This window comes from Panthera tigris, chromosome F2 (assembly GCF_018350195.1).
Source record: "Panthera tigris isolate Pti1 chromosome F2, P.tigris_Pti1_mat1.1, whole genome shotgun sequence".
NCBI lineage: Eukaryota > Metazoa > Chordata > Mammalia > Carnivora > Felidae > Panthera > Panthera tigris.
The window spans coordinates 45,330,041-45,354,322 of NC_056676.1; the positions used below are offsets into that span (position 1 = coordinate 45,330,041).

The following is a 24,282-nucleotide window of genomic DNA, read 5'->3' on the forward strand; positions in this document are numbered from 1 at the left end:
CTTGATTTTTCATAATTTATAAGATGTGAAAAATGATCTTCCGATCGGCAAAAGATATTCTGATGAAGGTTAAAGTATGACTGTCGCGTGGTGGAAATATTACTTCTGCATTGCTGTTACAGAACCATAATTACAATAGGAAGGTGGGAAAATACGTAGATATATCTGTGCTTGGTGTATAGTTAAGAAGGTTTCCTTAAAATGACAAAGCATTGGAATAGATGCTGAATTGCCCTTTTTTTTGGTCATCCATCAGAGCACAAAATGTATTTGTTTGAGATCTTGCTAATTCTCAAGAGGTTGGTTTCTACATATTTTTCTTTAACAATGTAAATATCCATTTATGTGAAGCATTTTTATTAATGAGGCTGACTTTTGAATGTGCCCATAAAAACGTTGATATGGCCAAACCAGAAGTTTCAGTCAGTCAAGCTTATCTTTCTGTGCTCCCAAATGCTACTGAAGAACATCTAATTAATGTCATTTGAAATTATTTTAACACATTCTTTGGTATTGTCACCTACTCAAGTATGGTTTTAGCCCCTGCTCCTGAGATACTGTGGCTCTCGCCAGACTCCAGGGTGAGCTAGTAAACTTACCTATCTCCATGCATTAAAAGAAGGAATTGGCTCCAGCTCGCCAGCTCCCAGTACAGCTTTCAGCACCTTTCCCTGGGTGGCTAGGGTGTGTGCCACCGCCAGCTGGGAAAGGATGGGAAAATGCGCTGAAATGATCTAAGAAGTAAACTATCAACTTGATGTGTTTTCCTAGCTATCGAAAATCTTCTCGTATTGAAACCCATTGATAGTGAAACCGTAGAATTCCTCTGATTTAAGTACCATCTGGTTGTGCTCAAAGCTTTAAAGCTGTTATCTCCGCATAAAATTTCAGAGTCCTATACTTTTTACTTCACCAAACTATCCATTTTCAGCCACAAATATTTTTCCAGCTCTTTCAGATTTTATCTAAAAGTATATTTTAACAGTATTTAAATAGTTCTTAAACAATAACAATTTATCTTGATAGATGGCATGGCTGTGTTTTTTCATTTTATTTTAATTAGCCATTGTGGAACCAAATTCCCTTTTGTTTTAGTCTTTTAAATATTGTTTAATTATAGTTATCATGCCAGATATCTTAAAGGTTATTTTACCAATACAGTTTCATTTAACATAACCCATATGGAATCAATAGCCCAGTTTCCTAAAGTGAATGCTTGGAAAATCTTACATTCATATGTTAAGAGTACACATCCTTTCCTCATTAGTTGGAAAGTACAGGGATTTTGGCACGGGTTCTGTGTGGAAGCATTGTGCAGCTTTTATATGGATTTTGTTTTTAGCCTTTGATGACACTGTTTAGAATAGGAAGTATCTAATAAGTAAAGCATTTTGTCTCAAGTGCTGCCAGTGTGTTTAATATATGCCTGGAGGTCTGAAACATTATCTTCTTCACTACAGTAATATGCATTTAATTCTCTGAAAGCAGAAGGTCGAACTTTTAAAAGGGACGCAAAGTACATTTTCAAACAGAATAATTCAAAACACATGGAAGAGGGGACCAGAGTAATGTACAGTTGGTTTTTATGGTTTAATCATGATCATGTTAATGCACACCAGTAGCTAATTAAAGAAAACTTTTATTGTCCATTTTAAATGAGTTAGGTAAAGAGTGGGAGAGCTGATGTAACAGCACTGCCCAGAGATCCATGTTGCTGCTGCATTCACTAACAGCAAGCAGATATTGCTGTTTTTTGACAACTTAAATTATTAGTCCCCTCAGACAATAATAAAGCAAAAGTTATTTTCAGAGTTATTACATGGTGAACTTTTCTCTTTCCACAAAGGAATAGTAAATTGATGCCCAAGTTTAGGGCTTAGCACACATAATTAATTATAAAACTTCTCAAGAGCAGGCCAGATACTCTTTAGTATAATAGATAAATCTGCAGTGAACTGGTGACAAACCAATGGATTTTTAAATATGTCTCAAAAATCATCAGCTTATTTATTTCATTGCTACAAATAGTGTGGAAACTTAGAAAAATGGAGGAAATCTTGGCTTTTAACCCAGTTTTAAGAATTTAGTTTCCTAGTACTGAGAAAGTTGTACTTTTTTTTTTTTTTTTTTTCCAGTGAGAGTCAGAGTCTTTCATCTCTGGGTCATTGGTTCAAATTCCATTCTGCTCAGTAGTGACTAGAATTAGTTACCGTCTGACTTCTGTTCAGTAACCTGCATGACCCAAGCTGATAGCTGCCATCCTGCCCTTGCTGATTATTTATATCTCAAGATCAGGCTACCTGACATTCACTAGAGCCTAATGTGGCAATCTCAACACGTAATAGGGCTGAACACTAAATATCTTTACCTGTGGGAGGTTTATTTTGTCATGTTAACACTGTTGGGGAACACTTAATTTACTTTAAGGAAGGAGAGACTAGACTTTAAATAACAAATCTGTAAATCAGAAAATGTAATGCTCTATTCATAGAAAGTAGTCTCATGTAGTTAACTGTGTTCGCCTTTCCTGACTGAGAGAATAAAAATAGTTGACTTCTGGATTTGGGTGTTCCACGGAACTCAGCCTAAAGGGATTCTTTATTATTTCTTTATTACGTTGTATACAGATATTTAGTTTGTGATGCCTCAAAACGTGGGCACTAAGTCCTAGACTACTTTTTTCACATATTATTTGAGAATTCCTAGTTGATAATGGATCTGGTGTATATTTGAAATTTTTATAATAGGGATAACTAAAAGCTTTAAAATTAAGTTATCATTTGGTAATTGCCTTGCTCTTTATTTTACTGAATTTTTATGTTAAATATGCTCCTTTGTTTATTTAGTCAGCACACAATTGTTAAGCTCTACTGTGTTACAAGGAATATCATGTGTACTAGGAATACGAATGGCGGTCCCTCTTACCCATTGCCTAATATCTGACTGACCTTACATCTATTGATCAATCCCTTTAAGCCTAAGGTTCCTCAGCTGTGAAATGGGGATAACAGTACTCCTTCAAAGGGTTATAACACTTGGTATAGAAAATGTATGTGTGTGCTAACATTTGGCAAATAACAAACGTACTCAGTGAGTGGTATCTTATTTTTTTTATTTTCAGTGGCTTACATTGAATTGCTCTGAGACAGAACACAGTGTGAAAAGTGCTAAGATAATATTAGTTTGTTACAAAATTGCAAAAGCTGGTAAGACTGGCACCATCTGGTAGGGTTGAGGAAGTCTTCGCAAAGAAGGGGACTTCTTTTTTTTAACTTACCCTTAATTGCATGCTGCTGTGTGTGTTGAACACATTAACTCATTTAGTGCTGCAGCAACTTTGTTGGTTGGATGTGAATGTCCCCAGCGTGAGGTTGAGGACCCAGCAGAGACTGTGAGGATTGCGCGAAGTATGGTCAGCTCACAAGGTAGAGTGCAGATCAGGAAAGAGCCCATGAATATATTGGGAAAGACCTTAAAGAGAACAGTATATGGGGAGGTCTGTGTCCACGTGTTTATATACTAACAATCATGTATTTCTAGTCTGCAGAGCAGTTTTTTTCATTTCTTATTCTGTCAGAAACTAACATATCCTCAAACATTTCTGGATCTTCTCTTCAATATGTCAGGCTCTGCACTAATCCCTAGTGATAGATAGAAGCCAAGTGACATGGCTGAGTCCCTCCAACAGTCCTTTACCTGGTAAGAGAGACAGGCATACGGCAGCTGCCCATTATTAGGTGCTTACTGTATACCAGACACTATGCTGACCTCTGTAGGCAAATTAGCTCATTGAATCTTCAAACCCTTTGAGGTCAAATTTAATATCCCTATTTTACAGATGAGGTTATGTAGCCTTAGAGAGGTTTGTACCTTGTCCAGAATCCTACAGTCAGAAGGTATTGGACTTGACCCCACAGCCATCTGCCTGTAAAGCCTATAAATATTTTAACACTATCTAATACTGCCACCACAGAACATTTTAGGAGAAGAAATCGAAGTATGTGTACAGTGCTAGGATCACCAAGCAGAAAAAGAATGAGAGAATAATTCTCAGACAAGTGTCATTTGTTCTGAGTCTTGATGGATAGCTAAATATTTGCCAGCTACCAGGAGCTCAGAAGGGGCTCTCCAGGCAGGAAAGAGCACCACACAGATAGAATGGTTTAAGAGTACATGGTACCTTCAAAGAACAGGGTTAAGGGGCGCCTGGGTGGCTCAGTCGGTTAAGCGTCCGACTTCAGCTCAGGTCACGATCTCGCAGTCTGTGAGTTCGAGCCCCGCGTCGGGCTCTGGGCTGATGGCTCAGAGCCTGGAGCCTGCTTCCAATTCTGTGTCTCCCTCTCTCTCTGCCCCTCCCCCATTCATGCTCTGTCTCTCTCTGTCTTAAAAATAAATAAACGTTAAAAGAAAATTAAAAAAAAAAACAGGGTTAACTTGTTTTTGCTTCAGATAGTTCTTGTTGGACTTTGATAACAATATGTCTCCTTCAGCTATTTTAAAATCAACTTGCAAGAAATATTTTTAAAAATCTAATGAAAAAAATAAAATAAAATTCTAGTGACTCTTACATCACTGTCTTGAATTAGTTAACAGCCTTCAACATTTTCATAAGCAACTCATAATAATTTGTACCATGTGGAAAAATGATACTATATTTATCAATTAAATTAAAGAAGCCTAAGAAATGATAAGCAATACCCAGTACATTGGGGAGTATTTTTCCATTGCTGGTGCTAATATAAATTAATTTAGCCTTTTTGGAAGGGTGTTGACAATATTCAGTAACCGTAAACTTTTTTATACCATTTACCTAGTAATTCCACTTTTAAGAGCCTTTTCTAAGGAAATACTAAGTGTTTTTCCACACATGTTTATTGACAAAAATTAAAAACTGGAATGTTCTGGGGTGCCTGGGTGGCTCAGTCGGTCTAGCCTCTGACTTCGGCTCAGGTCATGATCTCACAGCTCGTGAGTTCGAGCCCCGCATCAGGCTCTGTGCTGACAGCTCAGAGCCTGGAGCCTGCTTGGGATTCTGTGTCTCCCTCTCTCTCTGCCCCTAACCCACTTGCATTCTGTCTCTGTCTCTCTCAAAAATAAATAAACATTAAAAAAAAAATTTTTTTTAACCTGAAATGTTCAATGATATGAAAATGGTTGAACAAATGTTCCTAACACTAAATGAAATATTATGCAGCCTTTTAAAACAGCATTTATGAAGAGTATAATAGCATTTTTAAAAACTGGGATATACTTTGTCTCTATGGTATGATCATAACCATAAGGGGACCGAAGGCAGGGGGCACCTTTGTACAGGTGGAGAAAAAAATACTGAAAGGAAGTACACTAAAATATTACCATTGGTCATGTTTGGTGATAAGTGATAGTCGGGAGGATTTGGGTTTTTCCTCAGATTGTCCATGGCTTCTTTAATGAATCTGTGTTACTTGGATAAAAAAGCAAATGAAACATCTAGGTCTCGAGTAGCATCTCACAAACTGATGGTTGGCAGGACCTAAGAAAGGGGAGCAGAGGAGCAAACTAGAGATCTCAGTGCTGTGCTGCCACAGTGATGGGAACTGCCGCTGCCACCAAATTGTCCTTTGTTCTCCACACAGGGAGTGGTGGATGGAAAGTTTTGAGAATAAGTAGCCTTTAGTGCACAAAAGAAGAATCCACCTTCAGGGGCTTTACTTACTTGTATTTTGCTTCATCACTTATATATACTCTTGGCTCAAGTCCTATTGTAGAGAAAAAATGAACTTCATTTTTAATAAAATACACTTTATTTTACTTTTCTTTTCCTTCATAATTTAAGACTGCTGACTTTTCCCTCTCTTTCCTCCTATCCAAAAACTTATAAATTAATTCTGTAATGACAAGGGTAAACAGTATAAGCTACTTCTACCTAAAATAGAATTTCAACCGATAGTAATCATGATTTGGAAATACGAGTTTATTACACTACTTGAAAAAAAATCACTGTCAAGAAGACTAATATATTCTTTAAAGAGGCATTTTTAAATCCATACTACTGTTAGTATCAGTCCAGAGACAGGAAGTCTGACTCAAAATATACTCAAAGGTGTATGTTAATAATAGAAATGCACATTTGATGCTTTTTCTCAAGTATTTCCTCGGCATTTTAATATGAATAATTTTTTGAATGGTTACTTGATTTTTAGGATTACTCTGATATAGGTAATACTAGAGCCATTTTAACAACATATTTATATAACGTCCTTTATATAATAACACTTGGGATGTAACTAGTTTAAAATATTTTATTTTTCCTTACAGATCTCTAAGCAAGAACAGAAAAAAATGGATACGTTTGATGGAAACGTGGCTGAAACCTCATCTCGGTACAGTGGTGCTCAGGATAGTGGAATTGGCAGTGACAGCGTTAAGATCAGAATAGTACAAATAGAGCAGCACAGCGGTACCAGTCAGCATCGCATCGCCCGTCCCTCACGCCAGTCATCAATTGTAAAAAATCTCAATTTTATTCCCTTTGACGTATTTATTACCGCAAGTAGAATCTCACTAATGACCTATTCCTGTACGGCCATACCCAAATCAAAATCCCAAGAACATAAGGATGATGAAAAACCAGGCAAGAGTTCATTAAATCTCCCAGAAGTTGATTCAGATGTTGCTAAGCCCAGCCAGCCATGTATTTCTACCGTAACAGCAGAAGATCTCTTGAGCAGCAGCGTATCTTTTCCTTCGGGGAAGAAAATAGGGGTCATCTCTCTCGAAAGCCTTCATGCATCCACGAGGTCATCTGCTAGACAGGCACTTGGTATAACTATCGTTCGGCAGCCTGGACGAAGAGGAGCCGGTGACTTGCAGCTGGAACCTTTTTTGTACTTTATTGTGTCCCAGCCTTCCTTGCTTCTAAGTTGTCACCACAGAAAGCAGAGAGTGGAAATGTCCATTTTTGACGCTGTGCTTAAAGGGGTAGCCTCTGATTACAAATGTACAGGTAAGAGTCTTCAGCTTTACTGGAGTGCTAATAACTACTACTACTACATAGTGAGTTTTATTCCCAAGGTATCAAGCTTGATCAAACAGAAAACAGCTGGCAGACCAGACGAGACTCCTTTTCTCTGCGGAATATGTAAATATGTAAAGTTCACGTCCCACAGCTGAATCATGTTTAAGTAAATGTTTGAAATGTATCAAGGTTTAGCCCCAGTGTTCTTACCGTGCCTCTGAATATTCATTTCTTTTTTCAAGAGCTGAACGAAACAGGGGTTCTTTCTGGCCTATAGAAATGCTTAAGAATTTCCAGTGATTGGGAAGTAAAGCTTTTTTTCATATTAATGGCCCCTGGGTATGCTTTCCATATTAATGCAGCTGTTCAGGTTGAAAACAAAACAAGAGGAAAAGGGGCTGTTGTAAACAGAAAGTCCATTGGATGAAAGAAAAAAAAAAACCTTAGAAAATGAAGTTTATTGTTTTGGTATTCTTTTGATCTAATCATCTTGCTGTAACAGCATTATATTAAATGTATTTGAGAAAGTTTATGAGTAAGGTAAGATCATTTAAAGATGTTTGTACATGTATAAGAAACACATTTATTAGTGGTATTTGCCAATTGGCTCTTGTTTCTCCATCCATACCTTTCTTATAACCAGAGAGCATCCTCCTACATTATAATAATTATATTGAACTTCTGAAGCTTGTTGCCTTTTAAGAGTAGGAAGTGATCAGGGGTTTGGATTTAAAACATAATCGCTGATAGTAACAAGGGCTAATGGAAACGGGGTCAGAGTATAGAGACTTTTTCCCTGTGTTGAGGTAGAATCGGAGATTTGGCTGTAGAACTGGAAGGGGTAGCTGGCCATCTAAGATTCAGTACTGGAAGAAGGTCCTAGCAAGCTCAGGTATAAATCAGGCATTTTTATTGCTATCAGGTGGTCCCATCTAGCAGATGGAAGCCAGCAGTGAGGCATTTGGAGAATTTGTCCAATCTGGAAGTCAAGCTGGTTTGTTCTTAGCATAAAGGAGAACCATTTTACACAGCAGGCTCCTGGAGAGTAGATGGCAGGTGTGAGGATTAGGATTCATTTCAGGCCAAGGAAGTAGGGTCAGAGGAGCCCTTGGCTCTTGCTCAAGTGTAGTACAAGTCCTCTACTTTGGAAAAGGGTAACTAGCCAGTTGCTAAGGAAGAACAACCTAGGGTTACCTCCTAGACTGCATCCTAGCCTTCTGTCCATTGATGTGCTGCTGGAACTAGCTCAGACTGGCTTGCAAGAGCCAATCGTTAAGTTTTTAGGAACTTTGAAAGATAGTTGTTAAACCACTGGTAGTTTAAATCGGCGATGGTGAGAATATTTAGCCACATAGACGGGCAAATGCTGTCAGTCAGCTCTCCTGCTCTGAAAGCCAGTTTTTAAGCATTTGCCAGTAACCACTACGTCCCTTCCTCAAACACGTTCTCATTTACTGAGTACATAATACAATAGGAAATACAATAGGTCCATCAGGGGCACTGAAGATGGGAATGGTACTGTGATTGATGTCTCATGTGATTCAAGGACTCATGCCTTTATACCTGATACCTGTTTGGGAGTCTGCTTAGCATTGGCCAAAACTATGTGCAGGAATGGGAAAATAAGTCTTAATTCCAAGGCACTCCTTAAGTTCTTTCAGCCATAGTTGCTTATAGGCTGGTAGCTTCAGTGGCCTCTACTACCAAATACTGCTACTAAGTTCAGGGAAATTATCAGGGCTCATATCAAAGCTGTGCATTTGAATTATAATCAGTTCTTAGGTTGAAATAATAAAGTATTTTTTGTTTAAAAGACTCCTTGGGGGTGCCTGGCTGGCTTAGTCAGTGGAGCATGTGACTCTGGATCTCAGGGTTGTGAGTTTGAGCCCTATGCCGGGTTTAGAGATTGCTTAAAAATAAAATCTTAAAAATAATGTTAAGAATTTAAAAAAAAAATTAAAAATCCTTGTATGTAGACCAACATGGAACCCAAATTCTGTAGATGAAGCTTAGAGTGAAGATGATGGGCCAGTTCACTACAGGGGGGTCCTATGTGGGAGGAAAAAGGTTTACATACCTTCTAAGGAGCATCCTTTGCATAATATTCTTGTAGATGCCTTTCTTTACACAAAATGTGTCTACTTGGACATTTACATTACCCCAAAAAAGAATTATCAATATAAATTATCACATTTCTTAAAAATGAATTTTATCATGGGGTGCCTGGGTGGCTCAGTCAGTTAAGCATCTGACTTCAGCTCAAGTCATGATCTCACAGCCCATGAGTTCGAGCCCTGCGTTGGGCTCTGTGCTGACAGCTCGGAACCTGGAGCCTGCTTCAGATTCTGTGTCTCCCTGTCTCTCTGCCCCTAACCCACTCGCATTCTGTCTCTGTCTCTCTCAAAAATAAATAAACGTTAAAAAAAATTTTTTTAATGAATTTTATCAGAAAGTAAGTAGTTAAAATATGATAGCTAAAAAAATTAAAAAGAAGCAACTAGCATTTATTGGATGTTCATTCTGTGCCAGTGTACTAATTCCTTTAAATGTATTTTCTCATTTAATCCTTGTAACTCTATATGAAATGCTATATATAATCCCATCTTAAAGAAGAGGAAACTAAAGTGTGCAGAAGTTAAGTAACTTGTCCACGATTACAGACATAGCAATAAGCAGAACTAAAATTCAAAACAAGATTTATTGGACTTGTTAAGTCTGGTCTCTCAGTGGATCCCTGGCATAAAGAGAAAGACGTGAATCCACAATTCTCTGTCAGCCTTCATTGTCCAGGCCAGGATATGCAAATGGTTCCCTCTGTAATGTTTTAACTGGTGGATTTTTGTATGTTAAATGTGTCGTGATATGACTACACAGTACTGCCTCTCTTGGTATTATGACAAACCTAAGTTTTAATTCTAGCTCTGTTATTTACAAGATGTATACCTATCTATAGGGCAGTTGTAAAACTGAAAATAGGTAATTCATGAAAGTACTTAACATTGAGTCAAGCAGCTAGTAGGCCCGAATAAATGTTCACTTCTACTGCTTTAGCTATTATGATTATACAGCAAAAAGATTACCAAACTGGGAACCAGGAATTTAATATTAGCTTTGCCAGTAATTAGCAGGGTGATCTTAACCAGGCAATTTACTTTCTCGAGTTTCTGTTTTCTTATTTGTAAAATGTGGTGATTATAATAGATACTAACAAGGTCCATTCCAGTTCTAAAGCTTCATTATTCTCTAATTTGGAATTCATCTTCCCATACTCACCTTTCTAAAAATATTTATACTGCTTTGGCCTCAGGGAGTTGACTTCTGTGAGTACCCTATAAGAATAAAATGTATTCTGACTTGTCTTAAAGATGCAGATTTTCTTTTGACATTCTAGTGGAGCACTAATTCGTTTATTCAGTGTTTTAAATGCATAAATTTTATTAAATATTAATGAAGTTATTTTTTAAAGCTGATCCAGGGAATTTCTGTTTTAAGTTGGTCCATTTGAGTGAACTGTACAAGTCCCATTATCAATTTAGTAAGCTAGGAACACTTGTTGTAGCACTTTTCCATCCTAAAGAAAAGACTGTTCTGTTCCATGTTCAGGATTCTTTTGAAGCCCTGTAATCATGTGGGTAAGAAAAAAGAGAAAGATAAGAATGCCTATAATGTTAACATTCAGGGGGAGGAGAAAAGTTGAGGTGGCCGGTTTCATTTCTGGATTCTAAAGTGAAAGAGTCATTGCAGTGTCTTGATTGGAAGGATAAAAAGGGGTGTGATCATGAAGCTAACTTTCTAAGAAAGATCCAGGAAAAGTTAAAGCCATCATAAGTTAAAAATGAAAGAGATAACATATTACATCTTTCTGCCATATTTATACTCTATTTATTGAGATATAATTGGCATACAGTATTAGTTTCAGGTATAAAAACATAGTGATTCGACATTTGTTTACATTGTGAAATGGTCACCATAGTAAGTCGTTACCATCTGTCACCTTACAAAGTTAATCCAGTTTTGTTGAATATATTCCCCACGCTGTATATTATATCCCCATTACTTAATTTATTTTATAACTGGAAGTTTGTACTTCTTAATTTCCTTCACCCATTAGGGCCCTCCCAACCTCCCTGCCCTCTGCAGCTGCCAGCCTATTCTCTGTATCTATGAGTCTAGGTTTTATTTTGTTTTGTTTTTTAGATCCCACATATAAGTAAAATTATATGATATTTGTCTTTCTCTGCTTGATTTATTTCACTTTGCGTAATAGCCCTCCAGGTCTATCCATGTTGTCAGAAGTAGCAAGATTTCATTCATTTTAATGGCTGAATAGTATTTCAGTGTGTGGGTGGGGTGTGTGTATATATATGGTAGCTCTAACTTTTTTTAAAAGTTTATTTATATATTTTGAGAGAGAGAGCGTGAGTCGGGGGAGGGAGCAGAGAGAGAGAATCCCAAGCAGGCTCCATGCTGTCAGTGCAGAGCCTGACGTGGGGCTTGAACTTAGAAAGCATGAGATCATGAACCACCCAGATGCCCCAAATGGTAGCTCTAACTTTTTGAGAACCTTCATGCTGTTTTCCATAGTGGCTGCACCAATTTACATTCCCACTAACAGTGGACAAAGGTTCCCTTTTCTCCACATCATCACTAACACTAGTCATTTCTTGTCTTTTTTTTTTTTTTAATGTTTATTTATTTTTGAGAGTCAGATAGAGACAGAGAATGAGCAGGGAAGAGGCAGAGAGAGAGGGAGACACAGAATCCGAAGCAGGCTCCAGGCTCTGAGCTGTCAGCACAGAGCCTGATGCGGGGCTTGAACTCACAAACCGTGAGATCATGACCCGAGCCGAAGTCAGTTGTTTAACTGACTAAGCCACCCAGGCGCCCCTCTTGTCTTTTTGATAATAACCATTCCCACGGTGTGAAGAGATATCTCATTGTGGTTTTGATTTTCATTACCCCGATGATTAGTGATGGTGAGGATCTTTTCATATGCCTGTTGGCCATCTGTATGTCTTCTTAGGAAAATGTCTATTCAGATCCTCTGCCAATATCATAAAAAGATTATTTGCTTTTTTGTGAAATTATAAGAGTTTTTATGTATTTTGGCTATTAACCCCTGATTGGACATATCATTGACAAATGTCTTCTCCCATTCAGTAGGTTGTTTTTTTAGTTTGTTGATGATTTCCTTCATTGTGCAGAAACTTTCTAGCTTGATGTAGTTAGGCCTTTGTTTATTTTTGTTCTTGTTTCACTTGTTTCTGGAGTCAGATCAAAAAAGACATCACTAAGACTGATATCAAGGAGCTTACCGCCTATGTTTTCTTCCAGGAATTTAATAATATCAGGTCTTACATGGAAGTCTACTCTGTTTTGAATTGATTTTTACATGGTGTAAGATAGTGGTTTAGTTTCATTCTTTTGCACCTAGCTGTCCAATTTTTCCAATACAATTTACTAAAAAGACTATCATTTCCCGATTGTATATTCTTACCTCCTTTGTTGAACGTTACTTGAACATATATGTGTGGGGTTTTTATTCTATTCCATTGATCTATGTGCCTGTTTTTATGCCAATGCCATACTGTTTTCATTACTGTAGTTTTGTAGTATAGTTTGAAATCAGGGACCCTGATACTTCTGGCTTTGTTCTCCTTTCTCAGGATTGCTTTGGCTGTTCGGGGTCTTTTGTAGTCCCATACAAATTTGAGGATTATTTGTTCTGTGAAAATGTCATTGGAATTTTGATAGGAATTGCATTGAATCTGCAGATTGCTTTGGGGATTATGGAATTTTAATAATATTAATCCATCCAGTCTGTGAGCATGGAATATCTTTCTATTTATTTGCATCATCTTCAGTTTTTTTCATCAGTGTCTTATAGTTTACGATATACAGGTCTTTTACCTCCTTGGTTAAATTTATTCCTAGGTACTTTATTCTTTTGTATGCATTTGTAAATGAGATTGTTTTCTTGATTTCTCTTTTTGCTGCTTTCATTTTTAGTGTATAGAAACATAACACATACACATTTTTATATATTTTTTTATCTTGAAATGTTACTGACTTCATTACTTCTAATAGTTTTTTCCAGTGGGGTCTTTAGACATATTGTTCCACTGTTTTCTTCCCTCTTTGCTTTCTGATGAGAAATCCATGGTAATCACAGTCATTGTTTCTGTATATGTAACGTGTTGATTTTCTCTAGGTGCTTTCAAGATTTTTTTCGTGATATTTGATTTTCTATAGGTTGATTATAATGTGTCTGGGCTTGATTTCTTTGAATTTATCCTGTTTGAGGTTTTCTGGCCTCCTTAACTCTGTAACTGTATGCTTTCTAAAACTAAATTTGGGAACTTTTAAGCTATTATTTCTTTAAATGTTTTTCTGCACCAATCTTTTTTGGACACCAGCATTAAAGTTTTTATATTATTCCACAGATCCCTGAGACTCCATTCTTTTTTTTGTTTGTTTTTTCCTATTTTCTTTTTTCTTCTCTGTTCTTCGTATTAGATAATTTCTATTGAATTTTCCGGTTCTAAAATTTTTATTTGGTTCTTTTCTATAGTTTCTGTTTCTCTTCTGAGAACTTCTATATCTCCACTCATTTTAAGCACGTTTACCTTACCTCATGAAACATAGTTATAATACCTGCTAAAGTCTTAAATGCTTTGACGCTGCTAACACAGCACAGCCACTGCAGGACCTGCCCCCATCCCCCACATACACACACACTGTAGCCACCCTTGGGGCAAAACCAGGAGACAAAAAAGAAGTATAAAAGACAGCAGGCTTTTCCTACACTCTTGAAATCACAGAGGCCTTAATTCCCAGACATAAGGACGTTTGACTGTTCTTGCCATCACTGTGCACCACAACCCAAGACTCACTTTCAAGTCAAAGTTGTGAGAGAAAAGAGGAAAAACAAAACAAATTGAGAAACACCACCGTAGCAGTCCTATCTGCAAGTTCGACTCTCCTCCCCAGTCTACATTGTTCTTGTTTGCTTTTTAGAGCCCTCAGGCCTTTTGTTTTTTGTATTTTCTCTCTCAAGTTTTTTATTGTAAGCAGCATGAGAGTTAAGTTGAAGTGAGCTTATTACAACTTTGCCTGGCACCAGACGTCCTTCAATTTTAAAATAATAAAATTATTATCTAGTCTATTAGCAGAGACATGGTCTTCTGAGAAACTTAATACAGGATTTCCTCCAAAAGTGATATTTTAATATCTTTACATCTGTGACACAGATCGGTTAATATGCTGTAATGAATAAACTGCTCCCAGGGAGTTGTCAGCATTAACTTGATTCTGCACATGTCACCGTTAAGCAAAGAACATGTCCACATACTCAAAGGGTGGTAATAGTGTTCTCTTTCTCTGTTCCTGAGGGATATCCTTTCATATGTTATAAAATCAAATTAGAAGAAGAAATGCTGTGAAATTCATTGTCCCTCATGTCAGTCTGCCTTCTCAGCACATGTGACTGATAAATACACGTGTGTATATTATATATACCACTTATGCATATACATATTTGAAAACCTAAACTCTATGAGAGGCTACCCAGAATACATGATAAATGGAATCTATATTTATACCTATACCTGCCTCTTTTTTTTTTAGAAACCTGAAGTGATATAGAACCGGTGACAACTGCTTATAATTTTGAAAGATTAATAAAGCATCATCGCCAGTCTGCATAATTTAGTGATCTTAAATTATGCCAGCTCTACCTGCAAATGTGTGTGTGTGTGTGTATATATATATATGTGGTCATTTGCTTTACTCGCCCTAGTTTAAATAACAGCAGATTATCTAAAGCCTAAATTATCAACTTGCATTTCTTTTATGACTCTTGATATTTATAGTAACCTATAAATGATCTTCCATTCAGTCCAGGTAGACAGTACATCTGCAAGTTAACAAGTTTCTTTTTAAAATATTAAAATAATGTGACAGTGGGCTTTTCCATGTCCCTCTTACCTGAAGCAACATCTTAACAGAAATGAGATCTTCTGCCAGCACCTTTATATGTAGCAGCTGTAATATTGGCAATTCTCATTTAAATAAAGATGAATGTAGTTGTTTTTAACATAATCGTATTAGTTGTGTTTATAAATATTTAAAAATTGGTATTTATTTTGTTTAAGGTAATGGAATCCAGATTTGAAGTTGCCTCATATCTTGACTATGCAGCCCAAGGCAGACTTAAAAAGTCATTTTTCTTGTTTGTTTGGGGCTTTTTGTTTGTTTTTGAAGAAATGACTGTGCCATCTGGTCAATTGTAAAGGAGTTGAACCATTCTGAGGAAATTTAACCAACCCCCGTACTTCCTCAGCACACAGACAGTCCAGTAGCTTGTTACTCATTGTTTGCCAGGAACCCACAAACCAATTTGAAGACAATTACCTCATCTCTCCCGCAACTTCTTTACTTATTGTAATTTTTCAGGCATCAGCTAGACTAAAATAGAGAAATTAAAGTTGATTAGAATCCGTACTGAAAGAGTGGGTAATAACACACTTCTGTGTATGACAAAACTATCCACAACATGGTATCTCTAGTATAGGAGACCTCCTACATTTTAAAGTTTTATACAAGTTTGCGTCTATGACTTCAGCTCTAATTAAGAGGCAAACATGGAAGAGTTCAATAAGAGCTCAAGATTTGGAGTCAGCCAGTCCTGAGTCCTAATCCCAGCTCTGCTGCTTAACAACCGTGTGATCTTGGGCAAGTTATTTCCTCTTTCTAAGCCTTGACCCCTTATCTAGAATACAGGGGGAACACTGGTAGTGATCTGCTAGAGTTGATGTGAGAATGAAATGATGTATATGAAGCTCTTAGCTGAGTGTGTAGCACAGAGCTCCGTATGTGTTAATACTGTTGTTGTTGTTTTTATCATCACTGTTAACATCTTTAAGCTGAGTTTAAAAATAGTGGTTGTAATCAGCCAAAAGCATTCACGTCATTTTAGTTCAATTTATAGCTATTGTGTAGTTTGAAAATTTTCAGTTACAGTAATTGGCTTCTTTACCCTTTCATGAATAGGTCTGCAGAAAATGTGCCAGAGACATCTGAGTAAACCAACAGTTGGAAAATCATAAACTGCCTTCTTACACCTCATAAATCATATCTTGATTTCATTTAGTTATTGTGACTAAAAGAGAAGGATTGAATTACATGTCTCTTCAGAGCTAAAGGTTTTGCTAATGTCTCTGGAAAGGCTTAGAATTAACCTGTGACTTTAATGTCATAATGATCACAACTTGAACATTTATCTGAAAATTTAGCTGCTGGGAACATTTCTTGCCGGCCAGTAATACGAAGTGAAATTATTACATTGACAGAAATCAGCCACTAAGTGGTTCTCTTAAATGAGAGGAACTCTAGAGCATCTCTCAGGGAGAGTTGTGGGGAGAAAGTTAAATAAGATGTGACCCAGGGGTGCCTGGGTGGCTCAGTCAGTTAAGCGTCTGACTTCAGCTCAGGTCATGATCTCATGGTCCATGAGTTCAAGCCCCACATCAGGCTCTGTGCTGACAGCCTGGAGCCTGCTTCAGATTCTATGTCTTCTCTCTCTCCCTCTCTCTCCCTCTCTCTTTCTCTCTCCCCCCCCCACCCCACTCACACTCCGTCTCTATCAAGAATAAATAAACATTAACCAAAACAAAAAACAAAAAAAAACAAAAGATGTGACCCAGGCAGTAGGGAGAGTTAACATATAGGGAAGGATATTAGAAGGGAAATTAGAAACTTTGACTTTTAGTCTTGACTCATTTGCCAAGATTCTTTGATGCAAATAACTAAACTTGGTGCTTTAGTTTCATTATCTCTAAAATGGGTGTAATAATATCTGGTCTCTGTAGTTTCATAGTTTAATCTTAGCTCCAAGTGAGATATCTATGAATGCCTTGGGACTATGAAATATTGTTCAACTGTAAGTGGGGCTTCTTTAGTTATTAGCAATAGAAGGAAGAGCTTAATGGATCTTTTTAAACATGAGGAAGACTAGTGCTCTGGCCCTTTTGACATCCATCTTGATCATCAGGATTTACTTAACAGGAGAAATGGAAGGAATCATTTAAAACCACTAAATTGGCTTTCAATGTTACAGAACCAAGACTTTGCTCAGAGCAGACAAGAGGTTTAAAATTGGGATTAACTTGATCTTCCTTACAGATATATATAGATTTATATGACTACATTTTTTTCTGTACAGCACCCTATATTTACTTGCACTGAATTTTAATGAAATGTTGTCATGTAAAACATCTGAAACCCACATTAGAATTTAACATGAAAACAACCAAATAGAAAAGAGAGTAAGAATACCACAAAGCAGCACGGAAAATAAATTAAAAGGAATTCATTGAAATGATATTTTGCATATTATCTGCTAGTTAGCATCATTAAATATAAGTAATGTAATTCCTTTTTTTTTTAATTTTTTTAACCTTTATTTATTTTTGAGACAGAGAGAGACAGAGCATGAACGGGGGAGGGGCAGAGAGAGAGGGAGACACAGAATCGGAAGCAGGCTCCGGGCTCTGAGCCATCAGCCCAGAGCCCGACGCGGGGCTCGAACTCACGGACCGCGAGATCGTGACCTGAGCTGAAGTCGGAAGCTTAACCGACTGAGCCACCCAGGCGCCCCTGTAATTCCTTTTATTTTAGCAAGATTTGGAAGACTTGGTTCTAAAAGTAAGAGCTAATGGGCACTGATGATCACACATCCCAGCGGCCACGTTAACCCTTCCTGTTCCTCTTCTGGGCTCTAGGCTTGGGATTTCAAACCAGGAAATTTCCTCTTCCCTTTCCTATCAAATCTTAGTACGTACAAGGGACAGAGCATGGGAAAAAGTGCTTATGGAGTTAGCCAAATGCCTAGATATCAGCAAGGACATGGCGGCACTTACTTTGCATCCACAGCAATTTAGAATTGGTTTCTTGGGGGGTTTGCTGTTCTGACAGTGAATTGTTACTGTGTTTTATGGATCTAGGTTCCTTCACAGTTTAATTTTCAGGCATTTTGAGGGTTTTATGGACCACATTTGCTTCTGTGGCTACATTAAAAAAGAGGAAAAAGATGCCATTTAAACTAAGGATCATAAAGAAATATAGAAAATAGGAGAAACCCAGTAGGTCTATAGGTAGCTTTGCCTTTTTTATATACAGTGGTCAAAAGGTTCTGATCCTGACCTCTCACTGCAGGGAGTTACACTGCCAGCCGTTGAGTGCAGCCTAATCAAGCACAACAGTGGCTTCTGAAAGAGGTCCCTTTGGAGGTTAAACAATATTAATTTCATAGATAGAGGCAAATAGATCTAGATCCTCCAAAAACACATTGCTTTAAATTTTATTCAAGTTCTATGAAGAAACACGTTTGTGTATTCTTGGCTGGGCACAAAAGGATTAAGCTAAAAGACCATCTGGGAACATCTTGTCAGGAACTTGGAGAGAGGAAGGGAGAGTAGGGAATCTCTAAACCCTCACCTACTACTCTGCTTCTTCTTTAAGTATTTTTTCCCTTTCTACTCTGGCTGTGAACTCTGCTTGATCTTCCTTAACAAAAGAAAGCTGTGTGAAATTTAAATTCTGATGCACTAGCCATGTTTATTGGACATTGTGTCGTTTCAGTCTTTTCTTTGTATAAAAGTTGATATACCCAGACTTACTAAAAGGAGTCTCTAACTTCTAGTTTAAAAAATGGAAAAGAGTCTGTTTGGTTTGCAGATTATTTACTTCCTTGATTCATACATTGGCCAAATATTTCTAAGGAGTGGAAAAGAACACAAGAATATAATTTTGATAATTATCAGAACCACAGTGCAGAGAAATTGTCAGATCTATAATTTCTCCTCAGCCAGGAGAATTTAATAGAGAAGTAAAGTACATTGACAAGTATTTTGAACCTCAGTAATAATTTTAAGAATTAAATATAAGTAAACTTATTACTGGTTTTTAATATCAAAATTGGGTATACTTTCCACTAATAAACAAAGAGTTTTATATTTTACCCATTATCTTCCTCTTAATTCAGATCAGTGATTAAAAAAAAAGATTTTTCAAAATTAAAAAGCAAAAACAAAAACTAGAAGGAGTAGACACTTGAAAGCACCACACATACATACTCCTGTATTTTGTTTAAAGTTTGTGTTTTAGAAACAAAACATTAACTGTTACTGAACTTTTACCATGACGTGTCCCATACTAACCATGTTATATATATTATCTGATATAATATTCTCAACAACCCACAATCTCGTGGATTGTCCCCATTTTGGAGACTCCGTGAAGTTAAAATTAAATTTACCCAGTTTAAGGAATCAGGACTTAAACCCAGATCTGTCTGCCTCCAAAGTTCATGTTCTTTTCATTACCCTGAATTTTCTACTGTGTTATAAACTGATGTAAACTCTCCCATAGAACAAAATGTGAGAAAGCTCAATGAAAGTAGGGCTGTCTGTGTTCAGTAAGTCCTAAGTCAATGACAGACCATTTTGTAAACCTCTTCTATATGACAGTATCCTATCATCTGCCAGTTGTCCCTCAAGAATTCATCAAAAGTCACGTAAACGTTTTTTCGTAAACTTAACAACCCTGTGTACCTCAGACCAAAGAGAACCAGTCTCCCTAAGCCACCATAGATGCCACTTTGGTTCTGTGGCAGCCCAGGACAGGTCTGGGCTCATTAACTGTGGCAGACTACAGCATACTTGTAACCCATAACACGTCATTGAAGATTTTGCAAAAAAACAAAAAAACAAAAACAAAAAACAAATAAAAGCCTAGTCTTATTTCTTTTAAGAAACCAAACATGAGATCCTTCTGGACTTTCTGGAACTGATAAAATGAAGACAGAAGTAAATCTTGAGGCTATTTGCGGTGCTACATCATAACAAGCACTTACTTTATGCTTCTGAGGAACTTGAGATATTTTGATCATGTACTACTGTCAGAAAGGAAACTCAGTGCAATATGACATCAAAGCAGAAAGTTACTGAAATTTAAATCTGCAATAGTAGTTTAGGGAACACATTAATTTTAATCAATGATTCAGGAATGATAACATTTGCAGGACTACAAATGAAAGCATGCTGTAATTTCAAAAGTTGTTGATAATACAGAGCAGGATTTTATTACCCAGGATTGCAAGCACCAACAGGATCTTGCTGTATTAACAGCAAGAAGCTAATGCCAGGAGTAAGGTGATAAAATGTTTACCTACTGGAGAAAACATGGTTAAAATGAGATACCCCATTAATCAAAAGCTTATTTTTCAGCACTCATCCCCCAAATTTCAATTAATAACATTTCTTCCAGTGCCACAAGTTTATAAGAACTGTCCACCATAGGAAAATTTTGTATCCTTGACATTGCTCCATATTTGCATTAGCACTCATTTTCCACAAAAATGTAAAAGACAAAGGTACCATGAGAACACTGAATCAAAGGGGCAAAAACATTATTGTGACTGCAGTTACTTGCATCTTCCACAATAGAGTCTGCCTGGAGCTGCCAGGGAAAGTCACCATTGGGCTAACTTTGCTTTCTGCCTTCCTTAACCAACCTCCTCCTCATAGAAATGTTCTTGAGCATAGAAGTGGCTAAGAAAAAGCAGAAAGAGGCACAGATTATCAACTGTTTTGTAAACCTGAGGTTGATAAAAGCAACTGTTAGGGAAGATGGGGAGAGTGAGGAAGAAATAATGGTGGCTTAGAGTCTCCTTCGAGTCCTCTTTATAAGAGATGCTTAGTTTTCAAATAAACAACTCCTCCTTCTGGCATTGGGATTTTTAAAATTCAAAGTTCTTTATTCACATGGCAAAAGAAATGGAAACGTTGATTTTTGCAATGGCTAACACTTAGAAATATCTGGTGTAAAAGTGACTGGACTTCATTAAATATTCAGTGTTATGTCCGTCTTTAAAGTGGGAAAATTATCACTGAAATCTGTGGGGAAATGTATTCTCATTGGAGCCTCAATAAAAATTCAGCTTAATTATGACAAAGAAATTTCCTGCCGCATAGTAGAGCAAAACAGAGTAGTATAAAGTAGAATCGAATAAAGCTTACAAAATTTGTAGCATTCAGCTGCTCTGAATGAGCTTAGAAAACAAACTTTTTGTTAAGTAGAAGATTGCAAAGGAAATAAATGAGTTTATTTTCCAAGTTTCATTTTGAGTTGGTCACAATGAATCATGTTGTATTTTATTATATTTTGTATAATTTAAATGTTACGCAAAAACATACTTAACTCTGTGAATATTTGCTGAGGGTTAAAAAATAATGAGCAGCCGTACAAAGACTACTTTTATCAGATTCAGAGGAAGACCTCCCAAGCAGTTAAGTGAAATGAAGGTTTATGAAGAAGAGCAAAGTAATCTACAAGCACAAAGAATACAATCTGAAACAAGTCTCTGTGAAAGCCAATAATATCTTGATCCATCTGTGAACAGACTGGAAACTTTCTGAATCTTCTCTTTGGGTGTTCTTTGTGACATGATATGATGAAGTATTTTCTTTTGGAGGCCAGGTCAGCCCAGAAGAAAAACAAATAATATAACTTTGTCAATACCAATGCCTTATTGAAGTGAATTCTTACTGACTTTCAACAAGATTTATGGCTATGAGCAATTTGTCATTTGTTCTGACCCATTTCCCCCACTCTGCAACTCCTAATAAGGTACTACTTTCTTCTGTTTCTTAGGCTTGGGGACAACAGCATAAATGTGCTCATCTACAGCAGCAGAAGCTTACTTTTTTTGAGAGCTTCCTGTGCTCAAATAGGTGTCTCATAAATATGGAGAAGAAAACTAGCAAAGTCTGAAGGAGCTTCCATATGAAGTAGTCATCGCTGCTTGTCACTCTATTTACATTATACTCACAGACTCCTTTAATCTTAATTTATCTGGTGCTTTCCCAGCTACATTGACCCCGAGGAATGTGTAATATGAATCCCATTTTCCAGACTTGATGATGGAATTAAGGAGAAGTTAAATTGAAGATATTAGAGGAAGTCTAAAAGTCATGCCCCTCATCATCTAACCATAAGGGATTAAATAGTGACTTGCAAACCTGAGCTTTTTCTGTGGGATTCTCATGGATCTGCTACTGCTGCTGCGGCTTGTACCCACGTGACTAGAGGCATATTCAAAGTAGAGATTTTAGCTAAAACTGGGAGAGTAGCCTCTCTCCTGTCACACATTCAATATCCATCAACCACGCAACCTGTATTTTCCTGGATGTTCCTAATTTGTTATTCTGCTCTGTCAGCTCTATAAATACAGCTGTACTTTTAAACCAGTTGTATAGCCATATTAACCCAATAATATCATTAAACCAGTAATTTGGGAGGGTGAGGAAAAATAGTCATTGAAAGTTTGACTTCTTTAGATAAGTTTCCTAGACTTTTCCATGTTTTTAAATTCCTATTTCCCATTCTTCTTCCTATTATTGCCAGTTTGTTTATTTCATCTCTGGTAAGTCCTATCCCCCTGTAATTGCCCCTGTAATTGCCCCTGTAATTGTAAGTGCAGCTTCCAAGGCTGGGTACCAGATGGCCAGGCCCTCTAACTTCTATGAAAAGAGAAGCAACCTCCATGAAACCTATCTCCCCTACATGGAAAACCCTCATTCTTATTATCAGAACTTGTGCTTCCCCATCTATACCTTGATGAAGGTAGAACATCAAAATATTATTCCTTTGAAATGTTTTTTTTTTCTCTCCCCTTCACTTCAGTTTTTCTTTTAGATATTTTGTGTGTCATCCTTTTTTTTTTTTTTTTTTTTTAGCTGTGAACATAGGTCTGTATATCATTATGTGCTTAGGATCATCTTAAAGGTGATTATCCTCCAGTGTGTATGTATGTGTGCAGCTAGGTTTATTTCTTTAAGATAGAGTGCCACATGTGCCCTTTCTAATTACAAAAAGTATGGATATTGAGAATTTTGGTAGTCACTCATTTTCAACCCTCTCCCCTACTCATGCAAAAATACTTATTTACACTCTCATCGACCATACATGGGAGGATCCATTTCTCCTTCTCCCCTACACAAGATATTATCAGTCTTTTTAGTTTATGCTGATCTGATAAATAAAAAACTACTTCTTTTAATTTGTGTATGGTTGATTGTTGGGCAGAAAATTTTTCTTAGTTTTCATAAAACTCTCTAGAAGGATTAAACAACTTAAGGTAAAAACAGAAATCTTAAAAATGTTTCAAGAAACTATAGGAAAATACATTATCACCTAGGGATAAATCCAGTAAATAAAAATTAGATTTTTTTACCACATCTATAAAAAAAAGTATGTATGCAGAAAGCATCAGAATGTATTTCAAGGACAACTACCGTACCAGGGGGAAGCACTTGCTATGTATGACAGACAAACATTATTAACACTCATAATATAGCAAGAGAAAAAAACTAATAGAAAAATGAGTAAGTAAATATTTTGTAGAAGAGGAATCAAATGGCCAATAAATGAAAAGATGCTTAACCACTTTGCTTTTTACTACTAACAATATAAAATGGATGTCTTACTATGTCAGTACATGTAGATCTTGATTCTTCTAAACAACTGTATGGATTACCATTGTTTATTTAAGCATTAGTCTGTTGATGGACTTCCAGGTTGTTTTCTACTTTTTGCTATGGTTAACATTTCTACAGTGTGTGTGCATGCATGCACTACACAGGCATTATCAGTTCTTTTTAGTCTTGGGCTATCTGATAGATGAAAATTTCTACTTATTTAAAATATTTTTGGGGCGCCTGGGTGGCTCAGTCGGTTGAGCATCCGACTTCGGCTCAGTACATGATCTCACAGTCCGTGGGTTCGAGCCCCGCGTCGGGCTCTGTGCTGACCGCTCAGAGCCTGGAGCCTGTTTCAGATTCTGTGTCTCCCTCTCTCTCTGCCCCTCCCCCACTTGCACTCTGTCTCTCTCTGTCTCAAAAATAAACATTTAAAAAAAATATTTTTCATTGATTATTAGTAAGATTTAGTATCTCATAATGTTTATATGCCATTCGTTTTCTTCATCTGTTAATTGCTTCTTTATTAATTTATTCATTTAATAATTGCTTATTCTTTCCTCTACCCATTTTTCTAGGTTAATATCTATATTTATTATATGAACTCTTTGTAGATTAATGATACATCCGTTTTCTGTCACATGAGTTTGAATATGTAATTCCTGTAACTTGTTTGGTTTAGCCTAAGTTTTACTTGCCAGTTTTACACATCATACTAACATTTCTGCATCAGTGTAATTCTTCTCT

The 24,282-nt window shown here is 36.8% G+C and overlaps 1 protein-coding gene across 3 annotated transcripts in view; it reads left to right on the forward strand.

Moving 5' to 3' along the window:
- The window catches only part of VPS13B (vacuolar protein sorting 13 homolog B), a 798,280-nt gene that overhangs the window by 578,706 nt on the left and 195,292 nt on the right, over positions 1-24,282 (forward strand). For all 3 annotated transcript variants that reach the window (XM_042972776.1, XM_007073303.3, XM_042972777.1), the window contains one exon: positions 6,298-6,985. In XM_042972776.1, the coding sequence (XP_042828710.1) occupies positions 6,298-6,985 (688 nt within the window). The remainder of the gene's footprint in view (positions 1-6,297; positions 6,986-24,282) is intronic.